We start from the raw sequence: 25,596 nt of genomic DNA on the forward strand, positions 1-25,596 counted from the left end.
CAAAATCCACCGTTCATTCCACTGTTTTAGGTCCATTGCCACTTTTTCATTAAATTGAGATGCCATAGGTAGGGACACTACTGGTCGTTTGATGGCGTTTTTGCATATCGCTTACAAATTTCACATTGTTCCTCTATAGTCAACATTTCTTGCTCATATTCCTCTTTCCATACCCCAGAATCTTTCAAAAGTGCAATTAAACACTTCATTGGTGGGTGTGCAAATTGTCTGTGCAACTTCAGTAAGGTTGCATATCTCTTTTTAGAGTCTAACTCTTCAAGTCTCACAGCACATACATCTGCAACTTTATCTATTGGAATGCAGTAGTGGCATGATGAACTAAAATTCAATGATATATGTTGACCAAATATCTCTGCAGTATCATTTTCCAGGTCCATTTTCACACCTGCCTTTTTCATAGCTGTTCAAGACAATAAAAGCGTTATGTCCGAATATACAACATCAGTTCTTATTCTGACATCATTACATGCAATAACTGCTGGCAGACTATACTCTCCAATGGATTTTAACCGTGTTCCACCTCCAAATGTAAATACCTTATTGCTATCCACCTTAAAAATCTTTGCTTTATCTTTTTCACTTAAAAAGTCAACATAACTCTTCATTCATTATTGTCCACAAACAGAGCTACTACATGCACTATCAAGAACAGCACAGTTTCGTGCATCCATCCCAAGACGAGTGATATCCTCATTACTGATGAAAGGTGAAAGTGAAAATCGTTAATATCAAATTTGACCTCCATTTTGCCATCAGTACATACATATTAAAATTTGAAAAGCTTAGGCTGAATGGTAAATGAGTAAATGCAACAACATGATTGGAAACGCCATTTTTCAATCTTTCAAGAACCATAACTCCTGAAGGGTTAAAATCCAAATCAACATAATATTGTACTTTTTTTGTCAACATTAACAGCATATTTAAATTTGAAAAGCTTTGTTGGAACAGTTCACAAGTAAATGCACGGATATGACTGGAAACACCATTTTTCAATCTTTCGACAACCATTACTCCTGATGGTAATAGTCAAAAACGTCATTATTGAACTTGACCTCCATTTTGTCATCAGTAAAAACATATCAAAATTTGAAAAGCTTTGGTAAAACAGTTCATGAGTAAATGCTCAGACACGACTGGAAACACCATTTTTCAATCTTTCAACAACCATAACTCCTGAACTATTAAAGTCAAAATTGTCATTATTAAACTTGACCTCCATTTAGTCATCAGTAACAACATATTTTAATTTGAAAATCTTTTGTGGAACAGTTTATAAGAACATGCATGGACACCACTGGAAACACCATTTTTCAATCTTTCAAGAACCATAACTCCTGAACAGTAAAAGTCAAAATCGTCATTATTGAGCTTGACCTCCATTTTGTCATCAGTAACAACATATTCAAATTTGGGAAGCTTTGGTTGAACAGTTAAGGAGTAAATGCACAGACATGACTGGAAACGTCATTTTTCAATCTTTCAAGAACCATAACTCCTGAACGGTAAAAGTCAAAATCGTCATTAATGAACTTGACCTCCATTTTGTCATCAGTAAAAACATATCAAAATTTGAAAAGCTTTGGTAAAACAGTTCATGAGTAAATGCTCAGACACGACTGGAAACACCATTTTTCAATCTTTCAAGAACCATAACTCCTGAACAGTAAAAGTCAAAATTGTCATTATTAAACTTGACCTCCATTTAGTCATCAGTAACAACATATTTTAATTTGAAAAGCTTTTGTGGAACAGTTTATAAGAACATGCATGGACACCACTGAAAACACCATTTTTCAATCTTCCAAGAACCATAACTCCTGAACAGTAAAAGTCAAAATCGTCATTATTGAGCTTGACCTCCATTTTGTCATCAGTAACATCATATTCAAATTTGGGAAGCTTTGGTTGAACAGTTAAGGAGTAAATGCACAGACATGACTGGAAACGTCATTTTTCAATCTTTCAAGAACCATTACTCCTGAACGGTAAAAGTCAAAATCGTCATTAATGAACTTGACCTTCATTTTGTTGTCAGTAACAACATATTAAAATTTTTAAAGTTTTGGTTGAACGGTTCATGAGTAAATGCACAGACACGACTGGAAACACCATTTTTCAATCTTTCAAGAACCATAACTCCTGAACAGTAAAAGTCAAAATTGTCATTATTAAACTTGACCTCCATTTAGTCATCAGTAACAACATATTTTAATTTGAAAAGCTTTTGTGGAACAGTTTATAAGAACATGCATGGACACCACTGAAAACACCATTTTTCAATCTTCCAAGAACCATAACTCCTGAACAGTAAAAGTCAAAATCGTCATTATTAAGCTTGACCTCCATTTTGTCATCAGTAACAACATATTCAAATTTGGGAAGCTTTGGTTGAACAGTTAAGGAGTAAATGCACAGACATGACTGGAAACGTCATTTTTCAATCTTTCAAGAACCATAACTCCTGAACGGTAAAAGTCAAAATCGTCATTAATGAACTTGACCTTCATTTTGTTGTCAGTAACAACATATTAAAATTTTTAAAGTTTTGGTTGAACGGTTCATGAGTAAATGCACAGACAACATTTGGTTGCCGTCCACCCGACTGCCTGACTGCCGTTCATCCCCAAATCAATAACACAAAAATCTGGTTAAAAACTGAGAGCCATGGTGTAGTGGTTAGTGCATCGGACTACGATCACAAAGGTTCATGGTTCAATTCCCATTTGGGGTGAAAATTTCAGGGACTGAATTTTCAGCTCTCCCTTGACACCATTTGCACGTATGGTCTTTAATGATGATAGTTAGTCGGAAAGGGACGATAAATGGCTGACCTATGTTAAGAGACAGCCATATCACCTTGTAGATATGGAAAAAAAAAAGAGCAAGACTAATGCCGTTACAAGGCAGCACTCGCAACTGCAATTTGGATAGGGATTAATTTAAGTTGTAAAATTTGTTTCCCAATCCACAATAAATAAATATGTTTAAACTTACTAATAAAAAAAATCATGCATCGAAGACTAAATTATCAATCGGTTCACATCCAACACCCAACGGATTTAATGTTAAGATGTCATAAACAGTCAGAAAAAAACATGACCTTGTGCAATGCCAAGATACAGGTATGGACAGATTGTAGATCAATGAATGTGTATAACATACTTGTAATATTTAGTTTACTTTTAAGGCGAAGTGAACGTAATTAAACTACACAATGGATTTTTTTTAAATTTCACATATGAATTCTGCTTGTAAAATTACACCAGAAAATGAAATAAAAAAAAAGGGGGGCAACCGTTTTCGTTTTTTAGATACGAGCCGTTGAAATTAACTACATGATACACCAAAATTACAAAGGATATATAGGGAAACTCATCAAAATTAGCAGCTATTTTTACATTATCAAGATTTTCTATTTTGTTGGACAATGGATTTTTAATTAAAATTGATATATGATTCAAAAATGAAAGACGAATCCATCGGTGCAAAGAAAGTCCTTAGCTACCCTGCTAGTTTTTATGTTACTCCTTGTTGAAGTTTGTTTTTTTTGGACGCAACATTAAAATAATACGGCGACGTCATTGTCTACAGTAACGTCGCCTAATCTCTACTTCAAACTATATCATACTGTGCAATGTCGTAGCAATATCGTGCGTGTGTATTACCCATCTTCCTATATATATTATAAATGATCTAAGGTTATAAATTGATAAGGAAATAAACTAACTAATTTTAAAGAATATTTCTGTCGCAAAAGAAAATGCAAGCTTGTAAATAAATTTACCACAAATGAAAGAAATTTACTGTAGACTTTAATTTCATCTTTTCTATATAAGAGTGATTTCCGAACCTTTTGTAATGCTTGCATAGATTTTTTAATTCTTTTCTGAATCAAATCTCAAGTTTGAATTTATCCCTGTTAACACAGTGTTGTCAGAATGAATTGATCTGTTTTAATATTAAGATCGGGTATACACCTCGTTTTCAATCTTACTTCTGCATGTTTGTATTTAAAAAAAGTAGACCTATTTTCTGCATATTTTTATGTTCGTCATTTCTGCATGTTGTTAATCTGAGGATTTGCACACAATAAAGTCTACATTATAAACCTATTCCATTATTCATGTTTACACACATGCTCAAGACACATCTCTGCCAAAACATATTTTATTTTACAAAATTTCCCGTCTCGAACACTTTCCCTTCTTTTTAACTAAATGACAACGAATGATGTAATGTTTCAGTAACATAAGAAAATATGTGTTTGTTCAATGCATTATTTGTTAAAAATACACATTTTAAGATTTAAATTAATTGATTGATTGTTGGTTGCTTAACATCCAGTGGCAAATAGTTCATGCATGTTCAGGACGAGAGCAAGTTAACAATAAATATAATATGAAGTTTTGTTCATAACAGAGGCCATCCGAGATGATGGTCTGGGAAATTTGGAGTGCCACTAGAAAATGAGGGTATATTGGATAGGGACAGAAATTTTACCGTGCAACAGTCGACCTACGCAACCCTCAAATTATAGTTGTTGCTATGGTTTTTAACGAGTATAGAGGGTTGCACTCTCTTCACATGAGGCATTGGACATTTTGACTGGACGTGGCTGCAAGCTTAATACATCCTACACAGCCAAACGAACGCTCCTCTTCGGCAAGTGTTTTACTGCCGGTCGGAAGAAGACCAGGCACATATTTCGTTTCCCCAGTCACCCTTGGGGTAACACGGATTTAAACAATAAGCATAATGCATACTATGGCTCTTCAACTATTTTAGTTCTTATACATCCGTGGCTTTAAAATGTTCTGCATTTAGTGTTCCTTATCTAGGTTAATCCAGAAAAGCGCTTCAGACGCTTGAAATTTAAAATGTGTTGATATCATTTAATCTTCAGAATATTTTAGACCGCAATGAGATTAAAAAGAAGTACTCGCTTATGTATACATTTTAACAAAATAGAAAAGATCAGAGTATTTGATTTAACTACCCGTTGCAGATATTTCATACATGTATATTCAAAATGAAAACCTTACACCTTATATGATCCTTTTGACGTACCTAGTGCAATACCGACTGGAACATACCCAGTGTTATGCAATTAAATTTGTATAGGGAAATTCTTTAAATAGCGATGAATATAGAGTAATGCTTTAAATTAACTGGTGTAAAATTAATGATACAAGAATGTGACCTTATGAAAATTATCATGATTGATGAAAAAAATTACCTAATAAAATGTTATAAGAATGTACTCAGAGTAATGCACGGAGATTATCCATACTTTATTGCTACACGGGTTTACCTAGCGTAGTGCCGTACGAATATAGCCTCTGCATAATGCAAATGCATAGCTTTCCTATTTATATTTTATAACACAATAAGGAGATGTGGTATGACATCCAATGAGTCAACTACCCGCCACTGGTTAAATGAAGTCGATGTAAGCAATAACTATAAACAACCAAACTGTTCTCAACAATTAAAGCAACAAAAACATAATGTGTAGGCCACAAAATACTCCGATAGGAAAAATGCAAAACATTTCAAACGAAAAAATCAACGGCCTTATACATGAAAAAAAAATAGTTCCAAAAGACAAATACCATATTGTGAAGTGACAGACTTGAACCAAAGTGAATAACAACCAGTAAACCATTAGTCCAATAATACAAGACTTTGGAGTTTAAAATGATTACATTCAACGGTTTTTATCGGATACTTTTTTTAGGGGGGTGGGGTCAACGTTGATAATAAAAAAAGTAATATCAAATAAAAAACGTTGAATGTAAATGATATGAAACTCCAAATTCTTAGTCATTGGCGGATCCAGTAGGGGGGAGGGGGGTCTGGGTGTTGGAACCCCCTTTTTTAGGCCGTTCAATGCATTTGATTTGGGACATATAATTGGCCCCCCCTTTTTGTCCTAGGTTGGGACCCCCTTTTTTTAAATGGCCGGATCCACCCCTGATAGTACACCACAGGCTTCTCAATTCTTGTATTATCATGAACTAGGTGATAGCATAGAGCTGATCGAGTGCGAGATCTCCCTGGATAATCATTGAGGTCGTTTAAGCATCCCTTGCAGTAGACTTCGGTTAAATTAAAATAAAATCTTTTAAATACTATCGAAATGTATTAAAGTCGGAACTTATTTCACCTCAGGCTTATTCCAATAAACACTAAATTGCAGTTACAAGCGTCACAAAACTTTCCTGGCCTCTTTTCGTTAATGATATATTCTACTCATTCATAATCTTGAATTGAGACTTGAGAATAAAACGTTACTTCAAAATTACATTCTCAAATTTGAAATGTTGCACATTTGAATTTGATAAAGAAGAAATGACGAGTTATACTTTTATCTTAAATGAATCATGTGTATGTGTACTTTCAATTTCAATTTGGTTCTAAATTTAGATTTAGTTTTTCCATAAATTGCAGACGGAATAGAAGACACCTGTTTATTTTCTGCACATGTAGAAAAAGTTGAAAACTGGGAGTTGAATGACATACTTTTTACTTATTCTAAGATAAATATTTAGAGTGATCACTTTTTAGTTTACTGAAAATTTTTTGGGGCCTAATTTGTTAATTTACGTCTTTGTTTGTTCGACTTGTAAGTTTTGCACCAGTGATCAAATTATATTCTGTTGGTATCGTCTAATTTTCTATATGGATATATAAATATGTCCTAATATTTTAATTTGCACAAAATACGAACATGTCAACATTTTTTTAATCTAATAATTAATTTCACATGTCATTCATTAATCGTTTGTATCCTTAAACTTTATGTTGAGTATTGCGTGTTTTCGTTCAAAACCACGGCTTTTAAAACGATATTGTTGGGTCAATTCAGCGACCCCAATTCAGGTTTCATTTTAATTAATTTGATATCTATAGAAGTAGAATTGTCACAGGCTTATTTATTTATAATTCTGTTGTGAGGCGTTTTTACAATCTGTTGATATCATAAGTTTTTACACGAAATGCGTTCCATGTCCCACTCTTCTAAAACAAAAAAAATCAACTGGTATTAAAGTCAGACTGCACGAAACAATCATGACAATAGAATGCTTTGATTTCGAACTAGAGTAAATCAGATAATTTCTCATGATTCGGTTTTAAGACAGCACAAGCGTGCTTGTTGGATTCATGATAGACCGCAAGTAGTAGTTTCCCTTTCATGTGTCCTTTCTTGGAGTAAGGGAGATAACTTGCGTTACTAACGTCGAATGTTATTAATCCCGTATTCTGCTAGGGGCGTGCAATTATGTACACTTCGCCTTAAGTATGAATTGATAGTACTTGCAGTTACTGAAAGCTAGTTAAAAGCCAAATATAATTAATAAATGAAATATCATCAATCATAGAATAAAATTGACTAAAACACATCCCTGCAGGGATTTAGAATTTCAAAGTCATGGACAGTCAAAGATTAAACATGACTTAATCAATGCAAAAATAAAAGTATTGACACGCAGAAGAATATGAAAGTGAGTGGGTATTTATTTATCCTGTTTTAAAAAGAGTACAAATTAAGGTGTTTTAATTTGCTGATAACAAAATCAATATTTTGCCAAACTAAACTATATTCAAAGATCTAATTACAACATTGGTAAGATAACCTTTACTAGTAAGTTTGTTGAAAGGTTGAATAAGTTTACACAGATCACATAGTGATTTCCTCGCTTTAAGTACAATATTACTGTAAAATTTAGAATGTGAAATACTTTTTAATAAGTTTCTACAAGTACAGATGAATTTACTAATCAAATCTTTGTATTGATGAAAGAATCTAGTAAAAGTTTTAAATAATTTATGGTAAAGAAATCCCTGATTTAATAATTTACAGTGATGCATCGATTACATTCTTTAAAATCTATGACATCACTGAGACACACAGGCATAACAAATGATTTGGGATATATAAACACCGTATGTTGGAGCCAAAGGAAGAATGATTCGCCGTCATAAAACAAAATTTACAATAGGAAATGAAAAATCATTCTTTTGTTGTCAATTTTAGTATGGAGTTACCCTTGAGAAATTGACATGTACCATTGATTTTCCCATATTAGTCTTTGTTAAAATGTGCAGAATTTATCTGTTTCAAATAAAGAAATACTTGGCAAGAGTAAAGTATTATCCTGTCCAATACTATAGAAAAAAAAATCACTTAACATTTCATTGCATATAAGACAAAAAACGTCACTGGAAGTCAACCATTCAAATTAGCAACCTTTTTTTTTTCCTCATACAAGTTTTAGTAACCATGTAACCTCAAGTTTCCAAAATATTCTATAGAAACACTAAATAAAAAAATAATGATGCTTTGAATAACCCAAGATAATATATGTTTATAACTCTTCAATTTTTTACTGCAATAAAATGTAGGATTAATTTCCTACAACTGTCAAATTCAAAGGAATATTTTTTTTGGATGTATGCAATCCGATGTGACGTACTATGTGGTCATATTACAGGGGCGGATCCAGGATTTTCAGTTAGGGGGGCGCAAGTTTTATTTTCGCCGAGCGGATCGAGGCGAAAATTTTTTGGAGTTTTTTTTAGCTAAAATTATTGAAATATTCTTCTAAATGGGTGAAATGTAGATATCTCGAACTATTGTGTGTTAAAATTAGCGAGGAATTAAAGTTTCAAGCTGAAACCACCTTAATCCACACCTGACAACAATCTACACTGAGATAGACGGGCGGACAGACGGACGCAAAGTGTGACGATATCACAATTGCTCACCTGACCAATATATTTTTCAAACTAAAAATGATATCTACCAGCGATTTTTAATTGTCCTTTCATACTATCTGCTTTTTAAAATACTTTTTTGTTTTTCGGAGGTCGTGCGACACTTTACTGTGTTCGCCACAAACAACTAAAATCAGAATGAGATGCATTTACGCAGTTATATTTATTTTCTTGATATCCCAAGCATACGATAATACGGTACAGCATTCGGCTGAATATTTAGGTTGCAATGAGAAATACATATAGACAAAGAGATACAAATTAATAAAACTAACCTTTCGCTTGAAACAGTATTTCTATATATATCTTTCAATAGAAGAATTTCACATGCTGACTGTTTTCTTGACCGTGTCATGATGAAATTGTGAAATTTAAGTGAGTAAGGTATGTTTTGGAACTTCGATTATCAATAAAATTGATTATAAAAACCGAAAATTCTATGTAACATTTTTTTTTACTTTAACTGCTAAAAACCGATTATCGATTTGTCATCAAACGCAGCTCCGCGTTTGACACTTTCCTTTGAAATTATTTATTGAACTTTAATAAAGCGTTGGTCAGTTGATTAGTAATCATGTTGATTCTGTTAAACTGACTGTTTTATATAATTTGAATGTTAAAAAAGATTGAATGGTCTCTTCTGATACTTTAATATGTTGAAGTCAACCCATGCTTTGCAAATTTTAGGGGGGGGCGCACGCCCGCCACGCCCCCGCCTAAATCCGCCCCTATACCTCTAACCCTGGAACAACAAACTGGAAAAACTAAAGAACCTTAGTGAGCGTGCTCACATATCCCATGTCCCCACATTGTCACTGGAGAAATAAAATAACTGTGAGAAAAAAAATTGAATCACAATTTCCGGTCAATTTGCACATCTACATATTATAAATCTAAAAAGGTTTCATGAAACTCTGGTGTGTGTTTTCAGAGGAGTTGGGATGACAAACTGCTGCAGTAGTATATTGAAGCAAATAATTTCAAATGGGTGTAACTCCTAAAAATAAATTGCTTCGCCAAGAGCAGCTGGATATGACGACATAGGTCCAATCCTGACAGTTGGGACAAAAATGTACACAATATTCATGCCTGATACAGGTCTGAATTTAGACTGTAATTGAATATTTGAGTAATTAGAAATCAGTCAAATTTTAAAACAATGTTTATTATCACATAAGGAAGGTTGGGATTGATTTTGAGTGTTATGGTCCAATCGGTTAAGGAATTAGGGGCCCAACACAAGCATTTATCTAGTTTCAGGACAAGAAGTTGTGTATAAGTATTTCAATTACTCTGAAATTGTACCACAATGTTCATACCATTAAGTAGAAGGTTGGGATATAATTTAAGGGTTATTGGGCAAACAGTCTAGGAATTAATGGCCACAACAGGGCCAAAAAAAAGCATTTATGAAGTTTCGGGACAATAATTTATGTTTAACTGTATGGATCTCTCTGACATTTAACCACAAGGTTCCATATAACTTAAGAAAGGCTTGGTGTCAGTTTGGGGTTAATATCACTGAGCATTTAGAAATAAGGGGCCCAAAAAGGGCAAAAAAGAAGCATTTTTCTAGTTTACAGACAATAACTTGTGTTTAAGTATAAAGATCTCTCTGAAATTATACTACAAGGGTTTCTTACTACAAAGGAAAGGCTGGAATTGAGTATCGGGGTTATTGCTCCAGGGGGGGGGGGGGGGGGTTAATATGTGAGGCGCCAAAAAAGGAGCCCAAATTAGCATTTTTTTAGTTTTCAGACAATAACTTGTGTTTAAATCTATAAATCTCTCTGAAATTATACCATATTATCTAAAAAGTCTTCATGAAACAAAAGGCTGTCAGAGCGACAGCAAACTGGATTTATTAATATTTATTTGTGTCCTGGCATTTTTCAATATCACAAGAACCATTAAACTGCCGCACAGTTAAAGTGCAAATAATCAATATCAAACTTGACCTCCATTTTGTCATCAGTAACAACATATTAAAATTTGAAAAGCTTTGGTTGAAAGGTTCATGATTAAATTCATGGACACAACTGGAAACACAATTTTTCAATCTTTCAAGAACCATAATTAAACCGTAAAAGTCAAAATTGTCAAATTGAACTTGATCTCCATTTTGTCTTTAGTAACATATCATATTAAAATTTGTAAAGCTTTGATTGAACAGTTCATTTAAGTAAATACCACACAAGACTGGAATTACCATTTTTCAATCTTTCAAGAACCGTAAAAGTCAAAATCGTCATTATTGAACTTGACCACTGTTTTGTTGTCAGTAACAACATATTTAAATTCTAAAAGCTTTAGTTGACCAGCTCATGAGTTAATGCACGGGCACGACTGAAAATGCCATTTTTTAAGAACCCTAACTCCAGAACAGTAAAAGTCAAAATCATCATTATTGAACTTGACCTCCATTTTGTTGTCAGTAACAACATATTAAAACTCTGAAAGCTTTGGTTGAACAGCTCATGAGTAAATGCACAGACAACATTTGGCTGACAACCGCCTGACCACCTGCCCACAAGACTGCCTGCCAAACATCCCCAAATCAATAACCAAAATTTTTGTCACAAAAATCTACTTAAGGCCGCATACATCCCCAAATCAATAACCAACATTTTTATCACAAAAATCTGGTTAAAAATGAACTTTAGAGACATTAAGCTTAAATCTGTGATATGTATAATATAATAAATTTTCAATGCCTTTAAAGATTAATTTTTCAATTTAATTTAAGAACCTTAGTGAGCGCACTCACATACAAATAAAATAACTCTACGAAAAAAATATTAAATCATAATTTCCTTTTGCTAAGCACATATACATAGTTTTTCTTATTAAAGTAAAGTATGTTGTGTGGTTTCAGAAGAGTTGTGATGACAAATTGTTGCAGAGGTATATTGAGGCAAATAAGTTCAAAGGGGCACAACTCCTAGAAAAAATTATGAATCATAATTTTCTGTTGATATGCACATCTACATACTGAGTTTGTTCTTATTATCTACAAAATTTCATGAAATTCTGTTGAGTGGTTTCAGAGGAGTTGCGATGACTAACTGTTGCAGTAGTATATTGGAGCAAATAAGTTCAACGGGGGCCCAACTCCTAGAAAAACTAGAGGCTCTCAAGAGCCTGTATTGCTCACCTGATTCTACTTGGGTTTTTGAAATCATATAAAGAAATATAAAATTTGGCTAAAAGTAACAAAACTTGGCCAGCACCTCATAAGGAAAGGAACATTCATGCTATGATTGATTTCGTTCAATTCAGTGGTTCTTTAGGGGAAGACTTTTGTATGCATTTCCCATAGGGTCCTATGTTAAACTAAGTCCCCCCACTGGCGGCCATCTTGGATATTGCAATGACAACAAAGTAACAACACTTGGTCAGCATCTCATTAGAACATTCATGCTATGTTTGGTTTCATTCCATTCAGTGGTTCAATAATGGAGACATTTGTATGCATTTCCCATAGGGTCCTATGTTAAACTAAGTCCCCCTGCTGGCGGCCATCTTTGATGTTGGATCAGCTACAAAGTAATAACACTTGGTCAGCACCTCATAAGGAACATTCATGCCATGTGTGGTTTCATTCCATTCAGTGGTTCTCTAGAAGAAGTTCAAAATGTAAAAAGTTAACTATGATGACGACGGACGACTAACGCCAAGTGATGAGAAAAGCTCACTTAGCCCTTCAAGCCAGGTGAGTTACTAAATTAATCATAATTTCGTGTCGGTATCCACATTTAAAAAGTATATGTCCTTATTATCTAAAAAGGTTTCATGAAATTCTGTTGTGTGGTTTCAGAGAAGTTGCACTGACAAGTACAGGACTGACGGACTGACTGACAGACGGACGAGTCAAAAACACCATACCCTCCTCAACTTTATTGTGTGAGGTATAATAATAAGTCCTAAAATTGACAGTACACTAATATATGTATTAATATGTCTATAATAATGTCATTCTGGAAATTGAAATACTATCAGTAATAAAAAATAAGGAGTTGTATGAATGCCAATAAGAAAAGTATCCATAAAACTGAAGGACAAACATAAAAACAATAACAGGTCAGCATACTTTACCTTCTTAGCGATGAACACTTATATAACTTCACAGTTGTTGATGCAATGTCTACAGTCCCAGCCCTATTAACTAAGCTTGCAGTCAGTTTAAAATCTTCTGTAATAAAAAAAATATCATTTTTCTGATAGAATATATTTTCCTAAAACAAAGAGCACATGGTTTGGAAAATTAAATTTTAATGTTTTAAGGCCTTTTATTTTTTATAAGTTGGTTTCGGGCTAATGATTTACAGAAAACAGGGATGATTTACAAAAAAGAAATGAAAAGGACCTAAAAGGACCAAAAAGAACCGAAAGGAACCTAAAAGAACATACATATATTTATTTCGTAATCAAATTTACTATGTCTTTTGATTGAGTTTAACAATTTCAATTAAAATTTTATGGTGTGTCTTTCAATGTTGTCAGTGTAATGATGTTACACTTATTATTGTTTCAGATAAGGGTGAACGTTTGATACCATTGAAACATTTAAACCCGCAGCAATTGTTTGCATTTGACCTAAGTCAGGAATCTGATGTTCAGTAGTTGTCTTTTGTTGATGTGGTTCATAAGCGTTTCTTGATGCTCACTTTTTATATGGATTAGACCGTTGGTTTTCCCATTTGAATGGTTTTAAACTAGTAATTTTTTGGGCCCTTTATAGCTTGCTGTTCGATTTGATCCAAAGCTCCGTGTTGAATGTCATTATTTGACCTACTAGTAATGGTTTACTTATATAAATTGTGACTTGGATAGAGAGTTGTGTTATTTTCACTCAGGCCACGAAATTTAGATTTTGTTAACAATTCCTAAAAAAAACTAAATAAAAGTCTCTGTATTAAAAGTCTCAAAAATCTTGGTTTTATTTGCCAAAAAATCCCCCAAATCCCAATACTATGAAATGCAATGAAACAAAAAATATTCATGCATTGCAGGAAGTTTCCCCTTGGTATATGTATTAATAGGGCCAACTCCAACTCTATTATATACCATCTTTGCTGTTTGGATACCATTTCAGTTTGAAAAATTTGTAACTAACAGGGCTACAGAAGGGGTCATAAACCTTAAGTTTCAAAACATACATAAGAAACTTTGGCAGAAAATATCTTTTCATTTATAGACTTGAATGATTTGCAATTTGCTATTCCACTTTTATAACCAAAAAATTGCAGTTTGCTATTCCCCTTAGATAAACAAAAATCGATGTCCTTTTTGGTTCTTTTCAGTCCTTTTCGGTTCCTTTTGGTCCTTTTCAGTTCTTTTCTGTAAATCGTTGCTCTTTTCTGTAAGTCGTCAGAACCCGTTGGTTTACTGAACTGCTGACCTGATTCTGGGTCAAACATGCATATTCAAATGCAAAGAACATCAAGAGCTAAATTAAAACTATTTTTTTCTATTAAATTTCCCACAGTAATTAAAGCATTTTTTGTTTAACTTCCTCCAATTCAAATAATTATATATGTAAAAAAATATAATAATTATTTAAGACTGCTATTTTATTTTTATATTTTTTACCTTCTCTGACTAATTTTTCACAGCAGTTGTCTGTAAACCAAATAATTCACAAGAATGTGTCCATAGTACACAAATGCCCCACTTGCACTATCATTTTCTAAGTTCAGTGGACCAGGAAATTTGGATAAAAAATCTTAATTGGCATTTAAATTAAAAGGATCATATTATAGGGAACATGTATCACAGTGTAGAATGGTAACGGACTTATCAGGTTTTAGTCGGCGTTTCCGCACTAATCATGTTCGGCAACGGACTTATCGCGTTTTGTTTTCAGACAGTGTGACACAAAATGAGCCAAATAGACAAAAAGAAGTCATTAGGGTTTATGTTTGTATGATCACGGAAGGTACCGATGATCTAACTTTGCAAAAAATTTTCATTTTGCTTCGGTACTACTCTTTGCTTTTTCAAAAAGCTCCACACTGAACAGGACAACAGGCCGAACACAGCTACTAATGGTGTGTTGTCCGTTCAAATACACAATATATTAGAATGTGGACTTTTTGTGCCCCTTTATTTCATACAGATTACATATTAGAACCACTGCGTGCATTCGAACACTTAAAATAAAGTATATTAAAGCTTTTTCAAAATTGGTTGGCAGCGGACTAATCAGACTAATCGGGTTTCCCTAAAATGGTGTGTTTTTTGGCACCGAACTGTTGAGGTTTATTTAGCACAGGACTTATTGTGTTTTTATTATTTTACCAGGGTAACAAATGATGTTTTCATATTTTTTGTTTGTTTGGGAAATGAAAAATGAAAAATTTTAATAACCCCATGTATTTGACATCGTGTGCTAGAATATACACAGTCAGGGGCATTACTTAAACAAGTAACATTTAAAATTACCTATACAAGTAACGTTGAAAACGATGCTAATTTAAATATAACTTATATAAGTTATTTTTCTGAATATTATTTTTATAGGTGTCCAAGAATACAGATTTTACTAGTTTTGAATAATTTTCACAGTTATTTGGTTATTTTTCCCTTGATATATAAAAACTAATTCTTCAGAAACACTAATTAACTTTCCGACACACTTATCTTTCATACAGACGCTTCTCGCTTCTCGGTCAAAGATTGGTCTCTTGGGATTATTAAATTATCATTTTCCTCCAAAATCTTGAAGTTAAGACTGATGGATATAAATAAATAGATACTTGTGAATTAATTAAGACCTGCAGTTATTTATAATTTGTAACCTCCATCAATTACATATGTGCCTTAGATAAGTGTAATTGCTATTTTTTTCAAAAATGTTTAAAATAACTTATTCAAGTTATATTTTTGTCATTATTTTCAAAGTAACCCTTTATCTCTATATACTACTCTCAAATCTGATATATTCTTTATTTTATGATATAAAATGTTGTTGAAAATCATGGAAACTACATTTAGTCTAAATTAAAATAACTCTATTAAGTTATTTATTATTTTTATAATAAAAAATTACTTTCATAAGTAATTTAAAAAAATAACGTGTTTAAGTAACACCCCTGACTGATACAAGTCTGGAACTTCTCACGAACAATTGTTTTTCCGCGATCTTGATTCTTTTCTTTGAGTAAAAGTACATCGGTATGGGGCAATATCACATGCAATGCCAAACAAAACACAAATGGTCTATTTCTGCTCTATCCCAGATTAACATGTGAAGGCGTAATAGAAATATTCATAATGATGCATGTATGAGTGAAGCTTTATGTGTCAGTCCTGAAAAACGACTGTTGATGGAGCCGGTGAATAACTATGGCACTAAATTATGAACCCATTTAGTGCATGTTAGATGCATGATTTTTGTAATAGCTGTTAGTGACTTTAAACAAGTTGTCAATTAACTGCGAGTACTCGTAGATCTGTTCCTTGTGTCTTTTTGTTGTTGGGATGTACAAGTACTCAGCCACGTCCACTTGTATTTTTGTCCATCTGAAGAGTGAAGCCCTTTTCAACTGAATTTTATAGTTCGTTCTTATGGTGTTCTATTATACCACTGTCCCAACTAACATGTTTAATCCCGCCACATTATGTATGTATGTATGTATGTGCCTGTTAAAGGCAGGATCCTGTAATTCAGTTGTTTTCGTTTGTTTATCTGTCACACATTTGTTTTTGTTCATTTTTTTATATAAATACTGTGGATTCATTATTATTCGTTGGATACCAATTTTCGTGGATTTCGTGCGAACAGTTGAACCACTTGGAGAAGAAAACATCAAGCTTAAAACACGCTTCAATTGGACATCTTTCCATGAAAAATGTTTGTTTTCAAGTTGGTACCACGTTGGTGGAAACAATTTCAAATAAATCGTAGCTTCCCATGAATATATGACTAGATATCCAGAAAAATAAATGATTTCCCCATTCTGTGACATCAAGCTTATTTGGAAATATCAATGCTGCTTTAATACAAATTGAAAGAAATAACCACTTACGCCAAATGGTATCACCTGAATGCTCAAATTCATAGATATTAAAGTTTTATTCCGCTAGATAAGTGATCACCATCGATTTTAAATTTAGAGTATCAATCTCTGCGATCAGCCATTTTGTCTTCTTTCCCCGATAACTGACAACGATATGTCTATAAACCACAAAGAAACAAAACTACAGTAACCTATGTAGTCGTAATTGCGTGTCGATATCTTGTCAATCCTACGGTTGTTTTTTATCCGACAAACTAACTTGATACGGAAAATATTCTTTTTTTTTTTAAATTACCATGGTCTGTTGTTTTTAAACTGTTAATATTGGAATTAGGTAAAAAGTCAAAGTTGAAATCATAAATAAGTGTTCTGTGAAAATTGTTTTCGAAAATCTAATTTGTTCATAATTCTTTAAAGTAATAAACCTTTTTCAAATAAATTCTGATCTTCCCTCATCTGATCACCAGCATGCCTAAAGGTATTACTTCCAAAGGTATTGTGAGGGGTATGAGATGACACGTCCAGGTATTCAAGCGATTTCCTGTCCGGCTTGCAAGTTCATGCATCGTTTCACTTCTGCAGGTATTGACCAGTGTATGATGACTGTACACGGCCAATAACTTATAACTTTCCATTTTGAACTATCAGGTGTATAATATACAACTCTGTCTTACGTGTCATTACTAACCTCGTACGCTTGTTTATAAATAACATTTCTGGTGTAAAGAATATAATTCATAAAAATATAAATAATACCCCAATAATAAGATTTGATGAAATTAAAATCTATTTAAATATTTTTTCCAAGGGAGAATTTTGGAAAATGGAAAATATACTCGTTGTCAATAGTGAAGGACAGATTGGAACATACCAGAAATATTGATTTTAAAAAAATGTACGCACTTGTCGACGATTCGTTTATACGACGTGGTAGAAAGTTACGGAACTATAGCGCAATTTAAAATATATACATGTATACATTGAACATAAGAAAACAACATATATTTTGAATAAATATGGTAAAAGTTTTGTAAATAGACTAGTCCACGTGTGCCAGCAGTATGTAATCATCGAATGTCGATAAACTATTGTATACCAAAAGCAGAAGACGATCGAAGAAGAAGAATTAAGAGAACCAATTTGAATTAAATACAGGTCGATGTTTAACTTGCTTTGGTTCATCGAAGTTGTGGACATAGTAAAATCACAGATTTATATTTCAATAAGATTGTTCTCGAACAAAGGAGGGAATTCGTCATCACAATTGTTATATATGCCACTGGACGAGCACTAATTATTCCCAAGGGATGTGAATATTTGGTGGGAAACTATTGAGTATCAAAGTTCCAAATTAATTTCGGGATTATTTATTTTTTTTCTTGGTATTCAATACCAGAAAAAAGAATAAATTGCTTGTCCGCTAAATAGGGGTATTTTTGTCAGATAAAAGACTAAGTTATGTTAAAAAAAATAGGGAAATATGACATTAAATTGGTTCTGTCTTTTTTTTAAACATTCATTCTTGGAAGCCTTCATATTTCCCGTCCAATGATGGAAATTCTTTCTGGTTCACGTTGTGTTGACTATAAATGCTTGTATGGTAATTCTGTCGTTTATCTGTACAAGTGGTTGTATTTCCTCTCCTTTCCCAACAAACAAACTTACGAAACGCTACTAGTCTGCTTTCTCTGGAGCTCATCCTCAATGGCGCTTATACGTAAGGAAACTTACATGTATACTTATAATGATTGTTTCAAGAACAAAGATGTATGGACGAACTATTCTAAATTCGTCAATATCAGTTATGTATGACTAAAATATAAGTTTAATTACAAGTACTGTATTACTTATTTGGATTAATGACGGCTATCATGTTCAACATTCACAAATATTATCATAGAAATTTTTTTTTAAAATGTACAAAAATCCCCCCCAAAATATAATGGGTTAGCTTAGATAATTGGTATTCTTTTCACAAAAAGTTCGTGTAAATTATTGTTCAATGAATTTAAATATTTAAGAATGAAATGTTAAAAAGAAACTAAAAAAAAATCATGCATGTTGTATGTTGTATTTTTTTTCAATTAAAAACTTTAAAATTGCGATAGTTTTACGAGCATTTAAACACAGTCAGATTTGAATACATGTTAAGAAATTCCAGTCAAACAGATGTGCAATGGTATATCCTTATCAAATTGGGTAATATTGCATGTAGTTGTTATTAAAGATTTAAACTACTATTTTTTACTTCATATTTGAATCTCTTTACGCCAATTGCCGCTAAGAAAGTAATAAAAAAATGTTTCATTTCATTTTTATACACTTTCGGAATTACGAATCTGAATTCTATTTTCTTTTTTAATATTTACATAATTTAATTATTGTATCTTTATTCTCATCTTTATTAAATCTTAGTGTATACTCAGGCTTTCTAATCCTTTCTGTTTATCCTTTCCAAATAACAACATTCATACCTGTGTACGCTTGAACTCACACCTGCGGCTAAATAGCTACAAGGTAAACGAATTGACCTCAAGCCGAGAAATATACAGCGACCTTTACAAAATAATATATACACTTTGCTCACACATTAGTTGCATTAAAATGATTATGAAAACAATAACGGTAAATAGAACGGAAATATGCTCAATAAATATTTTATGAAAAAATATCAACAATAATAAATGAAATGTATTCGAAAACATTTACTAGAGATAATTTTATAGGAGTTCAATTCAATCAATACAAAATGGTATATGCATATTCTTTTTTGTTCATTCTTATATTGTGGTTAATAACTGCGACCATTCGTTAGCTGTGCGCTTTTAATAACGTATATTGTGGATAAGCTATAAGAGTTAAACAGCTTTTATTTTTTCCCAGAATTCAACAAATTGGGCTAATACGTCACGACCCACTCGAGAATTTCAACCAAAAAAGTTACAAATACTTGATTTTCTCCGTTATTAGAAGGAATATAAATTTAAAACTTTGCAAATGTGTTTTTTATGTTAAGATGAACATAATTAAATGACAAGTAAAAAATCGCGGAATTTCCCTTTAAATGTTCTTTGGATCGTCCTATTTTCTTCAAAAGCCAAAAAAAATAATCATTTTCTCCTATGTTCTATTTTAGCCATAGGAGCTATGTTTCTTGACATACAAGGAAATAAAATATAAAATTTATACTAGATACTCTGAAATTCATTTAGCCTAAGTTTGGCTGAAATTGATTCAGCAGTTTCAAAGGAGAAGATTTTTTAAAGTAAGTCAACATGATGAACAAATTGTGAAAAAAGTCTTTAAAGGGCAATAACTCCTTAAGGAGTCAATTGACAATTTTGGTCAAATTGACTTATTTGTAGATCTTACTTTGCTGAACATTATTGCTGTTTACAGTCTATCTCTATCTATAATAATATTCAAGATAATAAACAAAAACAGCAAAATTTCCTTAAAATTATCAATTAAGGGGCAGCATCCTAACAACAAGTTGTCTGATTCATCTGAAAATTTCAGGGCAGATAGATCTTGACCTGATAAACAATATTATCCATGTCAGATTTGCTCTAAATGCTTTGGTTTTTGAGTTATAAGCCAAAAACTGCATTTGACCCCTATGTTCTATTTTTTAGCAATGGCGACCATGTTTGTTGATAGATCAAAACTTTGGATACAATTTACAAACTAGATACCCTAAGGAACATTCAGTTAAAGTTTGGAAGTATTTGGCCCAGTAGTTTCAGAGGAGAAGATTTTTGTAAAAGATTACTAAGATTTACGAAAAATGGTTAAAAATTTACTATAAAGAGCAATAACTCCTAAAGGGGTCAACTGACCATTTCCGTTATGTTGACTTATTTGTAAATCTTACTTTGCTGAACATTATTGCTGTTAACACTTTATCTCTATCTATATTAATATTCAAAATAATAACCAAAAACAGCAAAATTTCCTAAAAAAAATACCAATTCAGGGGCAGCAACCCAACAACGGGTTGTCTGATTCATCTGAAAATTTCAGGGCAGGTAGATCTTAACCTGATAAACAATATTACCCATGTCAGATTTGCTCTAAATGCCATGGTTTTTTGGTTCTAAGCCAAAAACTGCATTTGACCCCTATGTTCTATTTTTAGCAATGGCGACCATGTTTGTTGATAGATCAAAACTTCGGATACAATTTACAAACTAAATACCATAAGGAACATTCAGTTAAAGTTTGGAAGTATTAGGCCCAGTAGTTTCAGAGATTTTTTTTGTAAAAGATTACTAAGATTTACGAAAAATTGTTAAAAATTGGCTATAAAGGGCAATAACTCCTAAAGGGGTCAACTGACCATTTCCGTCATGATGACTTATTTGTAAATCTTACTTTGCTGAACATTATTGCTGCTCACAGTTTATCTCTATCTTTAATAATATTCAAGATAATAACCAAAAACAGCAAAATTTCCTTAAAATTACCAATTCAGGGGCAGCAACCCAACAAAGGATTGTCTGATTCATCTGAAAATTTCAGGGCAGATAGATCTTGACCTGATAAACAATTTTACCCCCTGTCAGATTTGCTCTAAATGCTTTGGTTTTTGAGTTATAAGCCAAAAACTGCGTTTGACCCCTATGTTCTATTTTTAGCAATGGCGACCATGTTTGTTGATAGATCAAAACTTCGGATACAATTTACAAACTAGATACCCTAAGGAACATTCAGTTAAAGTTTGGAAGTATTTGGCCCAGTAGTTTCAGAGGAGAAGATTCTTGAAATAGTCTACGACGACAGACGATGAACGACGGACGATGACGGATGCCAAGTGATAGCATAAGCTCACTTGGCCCTTCGGGCCAGGTGAGCTAAAAAAAGGCAAAATTTCCTTAAAATGGGGCAGCAACCCAACAACCAGTTGTCCAATTCATCTGAAAATTCAGGGCAGATAGATCTTGCCCTGATTAACAATTTACCCCTGTTAGATTTGCTCTAAATGCTTTGGTTTCAGAGTTTTTACCACTATGTTCTATTTTTAGCCATGGCAGCTACCTTGGTTGATTGGCCGGGTCAGCGGACACATTTTTTTAACTAGATACCCTAATGTTGATTGTGGCCAAGTTTGGTTAAATTTTGCCCAGTAGTTTTAGAGAAGATTTTTGTAAAAGTTAATGACGACGACGGACGACAAACACCAAGTGAAGAGAAAAGAACTTTAAAAACAAAATTCCCAAATTGGCAACAAAACACTATCAGAAGAATATGATTGTGAAGTAAATTATAGATTGCATTTTTATCAAGAAAACTAATGACATCTCACAGGTCATTATTATATGCCTTGGAGCATATTTCATTGAAACGTCCAGGTTGATTCTGAAAAAGAATGACCTATCGTTCTGAAAGAAAAAAAACTCCATATAGGTATATAACAAGAATGTGTCCATAGTACATGGATGCCCCACTTTCACTTTCATTTTCTATGTTCAGTGGATTTTGAAATTGAAGTCAAAATTCTAATTTGGCATTAAAATAAGAAAGATCATATCACAGGGAATATGTGCACTAAGTAATATTCAAGTTGATTGGACTTCAAACTCATCAAAAACTATCTTGACCAAAAATGTTCACCTGAAGCAGAACAGACGGTCGAATGAACAAACGACCGAACAAAGGGACATTTGGATGGACGGATGAATGGACAGATAGACAGACTTACTACAGTATACAATAGTACAATCTGTAATTTATACACATTTGATATACAATGTACACTTTAAAAAAAAAAAATGTTAAAATTAAGAAAATAACTTTTACCTTTTGTTACTGATAGCTGACATTTTAAAACACCATGTGTAGGTCTAATGGGTCCAACAATGGTAATATTGTTTTCTACCACATATTTACAGTAAATATCATATAAATTTATTGGTGGTTCAAACTTTAATTCAACATCTATAACTGTCAGGGAATTCTGAAGAAAAAAACATTTATAATATGACACATGACTAAACTGATTTTTTTAGAGGTTCTTCAAATCATTTATAAAACATATGCAATTCCATACATAAATCTTTTCATATGTTCATACCAAAGTGGGTATTTTTCAAATACTTTGACTGATATTTTACGTTGTCATACCCAGGTTCATTCTAAGCTTTAAAATTTTTTGGTTAGGCTGTTCATAGCTGATGAGGGTGGATCAAGGAGATAGAGTGCTTCAGACACACCAAAGCTCTGGGTCAATATCCTTGCCTGCTTGTCTCAAGGGTATCAACAGCTCAGTAGTCAGTGCTCCAGTACTGTCATGATAAATAACATACCTTTCTTATATTTGTCCTTGATCAATTCAGCAATTATTAGGAATTTACATAAGAAAAATCTTATGGATGACAAAAAAGGAAAACAAACGTAATGTAATGGTTTTCAACAAAAAAGCATTCCTTCCCCAAATTTTTTGTGCAAACAAATTTTTATTGTCTATTTTTAGAACATGAACACTTATCATGGATTAAAATTTTTAGAACACAATGTGTAATAAAAAAATGCTGCTTGGCAGATATTTTTTATTTAATGAATTGCTTTTATTTATTTTGAATTTATTGAGCCATAAAACTAATTTTTGACTCTTCACATTGAATAATCCGCGAAGCGGATTATGTAAAATGTAAAGAGTCAAAAATTAGTTTTATGGTTCAATGAAATCAAAATAAATTATTGCCATTCATTATAAATAAATTTCTATCAAAAATAAGGCTGAAAGAACTTTTTATATTATTTATCTTGACAATAACAACGTACACACATGTTGGCGTATGAATACACAACGTCAGAGTGGGCGTGTCGCCATTAAAATTGACAACATTGAAAATAAAAGTAATAATTTTAACCAATCAGAAGACAGTAAATACACAAAATTTATTTATTATAATTTAAGTCAAATGTACTTCTTAAGGTCAATAGGAAAGAAAAAGCATGCAATGTCAATTTTATACTTTGCTGAAAATCTGAAAAATAGGGTTGGGAGATCAGTAAACCAACAAATTAAAAAAATCCTTGCCTTATTTCTGAAAAAAATTATTGAAAAGGGAAAGGGTAAAGACAATGCAAATTTGTAGACACTAAAAGAGATGATCCCAAAGCATGAGCAATTAACATTAAAATGATTGATATTAGATGCTTAAAATAACAAAAACTAACTGAACTATCATCCTCAGTAATGAACTGTTTCCCGACTTTCAGTTCAAGACACTGTTTTCCTATTGATGGTAACCACCATACAGTGTTGTCTGGATTTGGCTTGCATCTGAAATTAAAAGATCAATAGAAGGTTTTTTTAGCTGAGTATATAAGATTTTGGAGCCAACAACTAAGAATTTATAGGTGGGTAAAGGAGAGTTGTGTCAGTCTTTTCTAGTTTCTTTTGACACAAAAAAAATGAAGTGTCAGGATCAATTTACACACGACACCACTGACTCATCATGATGCTTGAGATGGTAATGTTTTTGTTTTTTTCTTTCACTTTTAATCTCGTAATTTGAAGAGAAAAAAAAAGATTTAAGATATTGTATGTTTGCCAATAAGAAAAACTCTCAACCAAATTTTTTTTATTAACTTTTTGTATTGATAATAAAACCAGCAAGTGAAACTGCAAGCTACTACTCAATGATGATAACCCAGTCACAAGTGGATTAATATTAATAGTGAAAAAATATGCAAGTGATCGGTAAATAGGAAGTTGTCAAGTGATCATACTGAAAACACATCACACGTTATAGCTGACTTACATAAATCCTGAAACCAAATTTTAGAAATCCTTGTATTGTAGTTCCTAAGAACTAAAGGCTCTAAAGAGCCTGTGTCGCTCACCTTGGTCTATGTGGAAGCAGATGGATTCATGACAAAATTGTGTTTAGGTGATTGTGATGTGTTTGTACATCTTACTTTACTGAACATTCTTGCTGCTTACAATTATCTCTATCTATAATGAACTTGTCCGTGTAGTTTCAGTGGAAAATGTTAGTAAAAATTTACAAATTTTATGAAAATTATTAAAAATTGATTATAAAGGACAATAACTTCTTAGGGGGTCAATTAACCATTTTGTTCATTTTGACTTATTTTTGAGTCTTAAATTGCTGTACATTATTGCTGTTTACAGTTTATCTATATCTATAATAATATTCAAGATAATAACCAAAAACAGCAAAATTTCCTTAAAATTACCAATTGAGGGGCAGCAACCTAACAACAAGTTGTCCGATTCATCTAAAAATTTCAGGGCAGATAGATCTTGACCAGATGAACAATTTTACCCCATTGTCAGATATCCTCTAAATGCTTTGGTTTTTGAGTTATAACTTATAAGATAAACACTGCATTTTACCCCTATGTTCTATTTTTAGCCATTGCAGCCAACTTGGTTGGTTTCCCCGGTCACAAAACACAATTTTTAAACTAGATAGCCTAATAATAATTCTGGCTATGTTTGGTAAAATTTGGCCAAGTAGTTTCAGAGGAGAAGATTTTTGTAAAAGTTAACTAAGATTTACGAAAAATGGTTAAAAATTGACTATAAAGGGCAATAACTCCTAAAGGGGTCAACTGACCATTTTGGTCATGTTGACTTATTTGTAAATCTTACTTTGCTGAACATTATTGCTGTTTACAGTTTATCTCCATCTATAATAACTTTCAATTTAATAACCAAAAACAGTAAAATTTTCTTAAAATTACCAATTTAGGGACAGCAACCTAACATCAAGTTGTCTGATTCATCTAAAAATTTCAG

General features: G+C 32.5%; 1 protein-coding gene across 7 annotated transcripts in view; it reads right to left on the bottom strand.

Moving 5' to 3' along the window:
• LOC134726436 (plexin-A1-like) overlaps nt 1-25,596 on the bottom strand; it is a 201,346-nt gene that overhangs the window by 114,414 nt on the left and 61,336 nt on the right. For all 7 annotated transcript variants that reach the window (XM_063590864.1, XM_063590856.1, XM_063590885.1 and 4 more), the window contains 3 exons: nt 24,006-24,111; nt 22,623-22,779; nt 12,898-12,994 (listed from right to left, as the gene is read on the bottom strand). In XM_063590864.1, coding sequence (XP_063446934.1) covers nt 12,898-12,994; nt 22,623-22,779; nt 24,006-24,111 — 360 coding nt within the window. The remainder of the gene's footprint in view (nt 1-12,897; nt 12,995-22,622; nt 22,780-24,005; nt 24,112-25,596) is intronic.

The sequence above is a fragment of the Mytilus trossulus genome, chromosome 1 (assembly GCF_036588685.1).
Source record: "Mytilus trossulus isolate FHL-02 chromosome 1, PNRI_Mtr1.1.1.hap1, whole genome shotgun sequence".
Taxonomy (NCBI): domain Eukaryota; kingdom Metazoa; phylum Mollusca; class Bivalvia; order Mytilida; family Mytilidae; genus Mytilus; species Mytilus trossulus.